Source organism: Haliaeetus albicilla, chromosome 8 (genome assembly GCF_947461875.1).
Source record: "Haliaeetus albicilla chromosome 8, bHalAlb1.1, whole genome shotgun sequence".
NCBI classification, from domain to species: Eukaryota; Metazoa; Chordata; class Aves; order Accipitriformes; family Accipitridae; genus Haliaeetus; species Haliaeetus albicilla.
The window spans coordinates 11249188-11258916 of NC_091490.1; the positions used below are offsets into that span (position 1 = coordinate 11249188).

The 9729-nt window shown below is 42.2% G+C and overlaps 1 protein-coding gene across 1 annotated transcript; it reads left to right on the plus strand.

Annotated features, from left to right (window-relative positions):
* The first annotated feature begins 1502 nt into the window (after window positions 1-1502).
* Window positions 1503-9270, plus strand: PRDX1 (peroxiredoxin 1). Its single transcript, XM_069788861.1, has 6 exons — window positions 1503-1641; window positions 4659-4775; window positions 5768-5921; window positions 6199-6321; window positions 7168-7298; window positions 8888-9270. Exons 2-6 carry the CDS (start codon window positions 4670-4672, stop codon window positions 8971-8973), a joined length of 600 nt encoding a protein of 199 aa, XP_069644962.1. The 5' UTR covers window positions 1503-1641; window positions 4659-4669; the 3' UTR covers window positions 8974-9270.
* The last annotated feature ends 459 nt before the right edge of the window (window positions 9271-9729 follow it).

Consider the following 9729-nt stretch of genomic DNA (forward strand, 5'->3'; position numbering starts at 1 on the left):
AGAAATGAGCATAACAAGCATTAAAGGAGTCTGAAACCATGAGAAAGTTGTTACTGCTTTGTCCATTGGTAAACATGCCAGAGTTGCAGTAAGACTACATTGTTCTAGAGGTTTTAATTAGGGCTGCCTCACCTTTCAGGGGTTAATCTTTTCACAGGTTTATGGCCTGAGTTGATAGGTAGGTATGTACATGTCTCAATTTATAGCCCTCAATTGTCATCACAACACTGATGTTAAGAAAGTTAACAAACGTCTTTCTGTAAAAGATTAAGCATGCTATAACAATAGAAACAGCAGTAGATAAATTGTTTGCATTAAGGTGAGTGCGGATTTCTTCCTGAGCAAATATATACATGTTACTTTGCTTTTATTACTTGAGGAGTAATTTCTTCTGGGTCTGAAACTAGTCATCTCTTGGGTGAATCACCACATGGGTATGGTCACCCAGCAACACTACACAGTCATGTAGATTATAAACATTAAGAGTTTGTTAATCCTTTGTGGTTTTCTCCTCATTAAAATTTATAATCAAGTTTTAACAGGTATAAGAAATGCAACTGAAACTGCAAAACAGACAGTAAAAATCAGTTGGTAAACATGTTTATCACTTTTGACTAAAGCAAGCAGTTTTGTCATTGATATGTCCTTAATGGCCTTTAGTGTTCATTATCTAATAAAGCTTTTATGTTTAAATTCAGGGTTTGGTCCTCAAAAAGTACCACACTGCTTCAGTTCAGTCTCGGATCCAAACACAATGCTTGTAAGGATTCACTGAGGCTAAACATCTTTCAGAGCAGCTTCACTCTGGGAATGGTGCAAAACTCCCTGAAGTGAGTAACTTTTGTCTTCCAAGAGTTTCCATCCTACCCCCAAAGCTCAGAGGTTAGACTTAAATTTATTTTTCAGCTCTTTTTGCTGACTTGTATGACTTAGATCAGCCTTCCCATTGATGGAGAAGAATCAATTAAAGCCTTGGGAATTAGTATCAGGTTGAAGAGCCAGTTGGTAAAGCAGAGTGAGAGGATGAAGATTTCACCCCACGCCTATGTAATACTGTGCATGCATATTGCTTTGTTAATAGAAGGTCTGATTTTTTTGAAGTCAATGGCCGACTCCCATTCACCTAGACGTCTCACTCTCCCTCAAAATCCTGTGTATCCTCTGCCTCTTTGATGACTTCTAATAATTATAGCTTGGTTATATTAAGGCATTAAAAAGTAATTTCTTCTAGCAGTAAGCCATCTGAATCATCCTCCCCGTTAATTGTTTGCAACCATTACACTGGGCATTTCCATGGCACCTCCAGGACACTACCTAGAGAATTAGCTCCGTTTATTCAAATTCTTTTGCTTCTTCCAGCAGCCCGGGGCAGTGTCCCCGGTTAGATAAGCCACCGAAAGCCCGCTATCGACCAAGCCGCCGGGGATCGGCGCAAATCTGCCAAGTCATGCTGCCCTTGCGAGCGAGCGGCCGCCCCGCCCGCGGCGGGCGGGGAGGGGAGGGGCGGCGGTGGCGGCGGCGGCTCCCGTCTCCTCGCGAGACCGCGGCGGCTATAAAGGGGGCGGTGCGGCGGGGGCTGCCGCAGTTCGGGGTGTCCTCGTTCCTGTCGTGTGCCTCGGTGCGGGCTGCTCGGCTCTTTGTGTAAGTGCGGGGGTGGTGTCCGGGGTGTCGTTCATTTGACGTTTTGCACAGTGCGGTTTTTTTCTCCTCCTTTTTTTTTTTTTGTGTGTTTTGGGGGTTTTTTTGTTTGTTTTGTTTTCCCCTCCCCCTCTGCGCGGATGGGTTCTTGAGCGAAGCGTGCAGGGCGAGCTCTTGCTCTCCGCATCCCGCCCCCTAAGGAGCGCTCTGCGGGGGCTACCGCTTTCTTCCCTTGAGTTCCCCCCCCTTTTTTTGGGGGGGGGCAGATAACTCTTTCCTACGCGCCGGCCTTTATCAGCTCTCCCCGTTGTGCTGCACGGGGAGGAGCCGCGGGGGGTGATCTCCGAGGGGGGGGCCCGCAGGCAGGCTGCAGCGCGCCTGCCGACAGCGGAGCGACTTCGCAGCGCGGCCGCGCCACCCCCCCCACCCCCCCTCCCCCGCCGGGCTGGAGGCTTCGGCTCAACGGTGGGCGTCTGGCGAGCGTGTCGGCATTTCGCTTCTAAGTCTTTAAAAAACAAAAGTGCTGGATTCAACTTGGGGGGGGTGTGGGGGTGTGTGCAAGGGGGCAGGTGTCCGCTGTCACGGAGCGATGTAGTGACTTTTTGCGCAGGTGAAGAAGGCTGTGATCTCGCTTCAGAGGTCTTACAGCAAAATGACTGTCGTGGTCTGCGTGTAGCTGGCTGCGGTATGCTCGAACCGAGGAGATTTGTGGCAATATCGCTCTTTTCTGACCACAGCTCAGTAGCTTAACCGCATTTTTGTGACAGTCTGAAAGCAGCAAAGTGGAAGGCTGATGGTGTGTTTTGAAATGGCCTTTCGCTTTTGTTCAAGATATCCTAAAGGTACGAATTGCTAGTTAAGAGTGCAGGCTTGGCTTATTATAATTGCTGTTTGAAGATAATTGAAGTCGTGTGTGGCTATGAGCAACAGAAAGATATTCCAGCCTGATTCAAGTGTACTTGATTTGCAGTGTCCCTTCTCCTTTCCTTTAGAATGAAAGGGAATAACATTGAGTCTGGGTTAGGAAATGCTGCGGCTAAAAATCCAAGCAGAACATGGGAGAACATATGTGAACCCCGTACGGAAAAGCAGACGCATTGGCAGGTCTCTGAGGAAAGCAGATGGTTCTTTTGCAGTACAAGGCAACTGAAATCGCCTGCCAATATTAAAGATTTTCATGTTACCTAAAAAGGGGGCAATAACTTGTAGTTTATAAAGGGGAAGTATCAAAGAGTAGTCTGACAGCTTTTATTTGACATTGAATTGCTAATAAAACACTCCAAGGGATTGCTGGTGGAATATAGGAGGACTGGCATAGTACTGAGCAAGGATGACCTTGAGATTGAGTAATGGAAAAGAATGTAATTCGGTGACAAAATGTGGGGTCGTGCACTCCAGACAAAACAGCTCTTGCTTTTATAAGGTGAAACTCACTAGTTAGAGGCATCTCAAATAAATACTGTGCAATGGCTGTCCCCCCATCTCTCTTACAGAACTGCAGTTTCAGAATTGCACCTGCATTCATGGCTACAGGTCATGCTTGGCAGAGGGATTATTGATGTCTAGACTGCTTCAATACAATCCTAGCATACTCTGTAATTCTGGCCACCATCATCCATAAGGCTTACTCCCAGTCTGCTGCTGTTGAAGACTAGACCCTTGGATGAACATGGGGATATTGGCCTTTGTTGCAAAAGGTAGTTAGAAATGCTGAACATGTTGGCACTTCTCAAAATGAGAACTGAGATGTAGATGATTACTGTCTATATACTGTCAGGGTATGTAAGAGAAACTTTGAAAGCTAAAGCCATTACTAAAAAGACTAAACTTGGGTTGAAAGATAAATGCTTATGACTTGTGGGCTAGTTCTCCAGGAAGAAAGTGGCTGGCAAGGGGGAAGGAGCCAAGAAATGAGGTGCTCTCAACCTTTTTTAGAATGGACTTGGTGCCTTGCAGGCAGGACTTGGAAGAATCCTTGTACCTCGGCTTTCCTTGGCAACATGAAACTCATGCTAACCTTTCAGAGTTTTTTTTATCTCCAAGGCAGCTAGTGCTTGTAGCAGTGTATAGAATGACTTAAGTGAAATTACTTTTAAGAAGATTTTGAGTTGAAGAAACAAAGTTCATAAAATTACCTATTTGAAAGATTATGCTCTGGAAGTAACTGGAGTTCTAAAGTCATATACTGCATTCCCAGACTGAGCAGAAATACTGTACAGGGTGTATTACAAATGACTAGCTTTTAGGGCAGGCAGCCAGATGTAGAGTTCTCTTGTCCTTGTGTACCCTCTTACTCTTTCCCAGTAGACTTGTAGGTGAAACAACCTGGCTGTACTGATTTAAGACTTGGTGAAATTTTGATTGTTAACATAGAATGTGATTCTTATGTATACTGTGAGTCTTTCTAGTTGCAAATAATAAAAGGTTTAATTGTTTAGAAGGCTGAAGCGTAGTTCTGCAGAGCACTGTCCTCTGGGGATTAACAAAAGTTCTTTTCTTCTGGAATCAACAGGAACATAAAGTTTGAGGTCTTAAATTCCCTTGTAAAATTGAACAAAGGTCTCCTCATCAAAAGTTCTAAAACTCAGACCTTCTAACTCATCCACCAAGTGGAACAGGAAGACTTACAGAGGGCTGCTAAAATTCTAGGCTAGCCCTTTCCCACACCCTGAGCTGTTACTGGTTGCAGATAACTGTTACAGTATCATTAGGAGGCTAATAAGCCATAGATCTTGAAGTGCTAGTAATCCATGTAGTGGCTTGGTCTGGATATCTAGGCTGTGATTATTGAACTACATCTTGCTGTGCTGCTGCTTTAGGAAAGAATGTTAGTGTTTTGACTGGACTACCCAGGTGACAAAGTTAAAACTAATTTCACTCTTAAGCCTTGTGTTGCAAGACCCAGCTGCTGGTAAACTGTCTTTGGTGTTCAATCTAAATTGAGACGATGCTTTGAATAAATGCTTGCTTCCAGGTGCAAATGTACTATTTAAACTGTATTGTTATTAACTCCTATCTAGATTAAATCAAGATGTCTTCAGGAAAGGCTTTCATTGGAAAACCAGCCCCTGACTTTACTGCCACGGCTGTAATGCCAGATGGACAATTCAAAGACATCAAACTCTCTGACTATAAAGGTAAGCTTATGTGCTTCTCTAATTACACAGATATAATCTGGCCATATGCAGGAGTGGAGTGCATCTAAGGATGCATCTTGAATTTTGTTTCAAAGTAATAGTGACCACTTGGCAGTAGACTGAAGTACACAACTTGTGCAGTGGTTCTCAGTGATGGCTAGAGTATGCTTGGGAAGCTGTCAGCAGCATGGCTGAATGTCCCAGCTATGATAATTGTTGCTAATTGGCATAAAATGCCTCTAAACTAATCTCAGATCAGGCTTATTTGTCCTGTTTATTGTACTGTGAGACTGATGTAATGTCTCCAAACTGTGGTACAGCAAAATCTTCTATTGTAGGCTTTCTGTCAATGGAAACTAGATTCTTTCCTCTAACCAATGAAGTTCCTTTCTCTAGAATACTGGCAAAATGTTTGCCTTGCCAGAAAAAGCTTACTAAAATCAAAGGGAAAGCCTAAAGTATTCAAGTACTAATGTGGATGGCTTTAAAAAGACATTTCTAACTAAGCTGTGGCCCTCAGGCTGTGTGAGGGCAGTGAGTAGGTATAGACTAGTCACCTGCTCAATTAAAATGTCTCCTTGGCTTGTAGCCTTTCAGACCTGTGGCATTTCCGCACTCTGTTAGTATTCAAGCATAGGGTCTTCTAGCGTGGGTACTAGGTGTACTCTGGGGAGGCCTGTGGGACTAAACCCAGGAGACAGGCATTCCCTGTCAAATTTGACAGTCCTAGTTTGGGAGACTTCAGTTGGGTAGGTTCTGTTACTAGCTGTTGTAAATGGTATTTGGCTGAAGTGCAAATCCCCTAGGTGCTTTATGGGCTTGCCACCTATATAGCAAGTCTTAAAATAGAGGCATTTGTAGTTTGCAATTTAATATTTAAAGTTTGTGTTGTATCAAGCACTTTCTCCTCTATCAGTATTTGAATGGTTGATACTGATTATGAGAACTCTTACAAAGGTGAGAGAGATTAACTGGTTATACTGTTCATCTAGGAAAATATGTTGTGTTCTTCTTCTACCCCCTGGACTTCACTTTTGTCTGTCCAACTGAGATTATTGCATACAGTGACAGAGCTGATGACTTCAAGAAAATTAACTGTGAAGTAATTGGAGCTTCTGTTGACTCTCACTTCTGTCACCTTGCCTGGTAAGAATCAGTCTTTTAACAGAATATTCTGCCTGGTCTCAGTTCTTGCAGGAACTGAATCCTGAGTGTATTTAAACTTTCTTACTGAAGTATCAAATAAAGGCACTTGGGCAGTATTGGTAGCACCAGGTACTTCTGAACAGAACTGAGCATACTGTTCAGTTCTTCTGTTGCCTCCTGGCAGACTAAGTATGATATTGCAGAAAGGATCAGCTTTTGTTGTACCTTATACTTTATTCTGGTCTGTATTTTTAACATTTAAACTTTGTTCTTTTAGGATCAACACTCCTAAGAAACAGGGTGGTTTGGGTACTATGAAAATCCCATTGATTTCTGACACAAAACGTGCCATTGCCAAAGAATATGGAGTACTTAAGGAGGATGAAGGTATTGCATACAGGTAATATGCAAGAAGGTAAACTTGCTGTTGAAGTCTTATGTTCCAATACATGGAGCATGTCAGATGAACATGGAGCTTGCATATACTTGAACACCTGCAGCAAGCTGAAGCTGTTGGCTCTTCTAGAGGTAAACTGCCTCAAGCTATCAAACACTTTTATAAGGGGAAATGCTATGTGGTTTTCCTTAGTGTTTAGACTTTTCATGGCTTTGGTAAGCTAGATAAATGCCTGCTGCTTCCCTTTGATTACCTACCTGCACAGGCAGGAGTCTCCTGCAAGTGAGCTTCTGCAAACATTGGTAATGCAAGACCTACATAGTCATGAAAGTGATTACAGGTATTTAGTGATTAAAGTACAGTTTAAAACCCAAGCCTTAGCTTTTAGTCAACTGTTCAGTTGAAGTTGTGGAGGGAGCTGAACTTCTGCTAACTCTTAACATGATTTTGGAGGACTAACTGATGAACCATTGCTGGGTTGGGCTTTTTGAGAACAGTGTGTGTAGTTATTCTTTGAATGTAAGAATGCCTCTCCTTCAATTCACCTTTTCCTTGGGTTTCTCTTCCATTTTGTTTTTCCCCTAGCATCTTCCTTAAATAGGAAATGTTGCTTTCCTGCATTAGACTTACATCCTGTCCCTCCTAGCTCCTGCTGAATGTTAAGCTTTCAACTGCTAATGTTTCAGTGCTATGCATACACCAAAGATATTAGTTTTTAGGAGGAGGTAATACTAGGTGACACAATGTACTGCCATAATGGAATACTGAACTTGAGTTTTTGAAACTCACTTCAGTCTAATCAGTCTTTCAAAAGCTGTGTTTAACTTCAGGGCTGCATTTTTTTTTTAGGGGTCTGTTCATAATTGATGAGAAGGGGATCTTGAGGCAGATAACAATCAATGATCTTCCTGTTGGCCGTTCTGTTGATGAAACCCTCAGACTTGTGCAGGCCTTCCAGTTTACAGATAAACATGGAGAAGGTAAGAGTTCTTCCTCTTTCTAATCTCAAATGTTTTTTCTAGACAACAGTATTAACTAGGCAGGTTAAATCAAGGTTTATTGAAAGGTACTAAGTACATGTATTGATCTGTGCGCAACAATAATTGTGCTGTCTCTTGAAATGCAACTGGTTCTGTAAAGCTACTTGTTGAAGGACACCACAGTACTATATTTATCCTATTCCAGTTAATTGTCCATTGAGTACTTGCTAATGTTGAAACATCACATAAATCAACTTGGTGCTGGATGTCTTGCCAAGCACATAACAGTTGTCTCTCAATTAGACACAGAAAATACTTGAGACAGCAGTGAAGAACACGTAATAACTTAGCCTGCAAGGGTAAGCATAATTTAGATTGTGCTTTCAGGTTTGGTAGGTTGAGACCATCAGTACTAATGCAGTGTTTTACACAGTCTGTTAAACAATGTATTTAAATTCCCAGAAAGCCTGCTGATCTCTGTGTCCATGTGTAGTAAGGGGAAAATGGATGAGAGTCTTTGTGTCCATAGTTCAAGAATATGGTGCTTGAGGCTGGTAGCTTTTCTACAGGAATTTAAAAAAAAAAAAGCACTGCAGATGAAAGGTTTGAACCAGGTTATTGAAACTCAAAATTACTATGTAGGTATTAGTAGTCTTCAACTGTCATTAGTTGATGATATGTGTTGCTGCTGGTCATACTTAAGTTGCTTCAGAATTGGTAAATCAAGGGCAGATTTTATTAAAACAAGCTGCTATTATGGCTATGCTATAGCCTGAAGAGAGTCAGTGTTTCTGAACTTGTATGCCATCTTCTGTCAGCTGAGACATCCCTAATACTTGGTGATGCAGCAGTCACATGTCATGCCAAATTACTATGCCCTGAAGTAGTCAAAAGCTGGCAAAAGCTTTTCTTCCAGAACTAGGACTGCAGTCTCATCTAAACCAGGATAGACCACAATTAGGTGTGTAGCAACACTCAAGCTGAGAATACTATAGCTAAAATTGCCAGTCTTCTGTGGAGCAAGCATCAAGCTTTGCATGGCTGTATACAAGGAAGACTGTGTCCAAAAAATGCTGCTCAGGAGTTGCTGAGATTTTGAGGCCATGGAACCTCTGCATCTTGGGGGCCTTTTGGTAGCCATACAGGGGAACTAGAGACAGTTTAACTCTTCTTCCCTCTCCCTATTAAACTGGAGAATGGGACTAGGGTTGATTAAAGATAAGGAGAATATAGACTTCACAGGATCCAAGGAGAGAAGTGTACTGTAAAGTTGTAAAGCCTTTCTGACTCAGGCTGCTGGAGCTGGTGTTACCTTGCTTCAAGCTTCTGTGAAGCTTTTAAGCAGGGTGGGGAGGGGTGCATGTGTAAAGGGCCCACTGTTCCATGGGCAAACACCTGGTTCCTTGGGTGCTACTAGCTAGTGAATAAATGGAAATAAGTAAAATTGAACATAATGCCACACTGAATAATGCACCTCCTGTATGTTGCAAAGATGTAAACATGTTCTGAGTTGCTAGTTTGCTTTAATGTTGTGTAAAACATGTTATGCAGGAGCAGCTGGTAAGACTTAAACATTCTTATCATTTCAGTGTGCCCAGCTGGCTGGAAGCCTGGCAGTGACACAATCAAGCCTGATGTTCAGAAAAGTAAAGAGTATTTCTCCAAGCAGAAATAAACTTGTTCTGAGTGGAAACTAGTATGCCTTATGTAAAGAGCAAGCATCAGTTATGAACTTTGACTAAGTCATTGCATCTGAGTCAAGGGATCATGTTGTAGGTATAAAAAGTAACTTTTTTTACTTGAAGGCAAGTTTGTCCTGTTGACAGTACCTTCATAGAAAATCTGAAATGATCAGTATCTGTACATCAAGCCCTGTTGACTTTAGTGACAATGCAGTGTATGTGGTTAGCCATGTGTTGCATATAGAGCAGTGGTATCCTTTTGTAACTCTATTAAACTTGTGGAAAGAGCATACTGTCTACTGTTCTTGTGTGTAATCATCAGGAGACCTGGAAGCAATGCAGGCTGCATTTCTGAAAGTTCTGTCTACTGAGCTGTCTGTAGACATCTCAATTCCTAGAGACCTTTTACAGCTCCATTAGAATGGAGATAATTTTCATGTTGCAGTAGTAAAGTACTCTGTACACTCTTCATGACTTTGCTACTATGTAGAGGAACATGGTTTGATAGTAATCCGTCAGACTTAAGCAATACTACAGTGCCCAGAGCATGAAGCATAGACGTGACTGACAGACTGGGCATATTTTCCTGCACTGTTGCAACTTATTTCTGCATCCACTTTGGTCAAAATTATGACTGTTCATGCTAAATTTCTGGGAATCTAACATTCAGTTTGAACCCTGTTTGTATAGGACTGGAAGACTGGGCTTTCTGGAAAGTAAACTTATATCCACAACGTTCATCCCTAGTC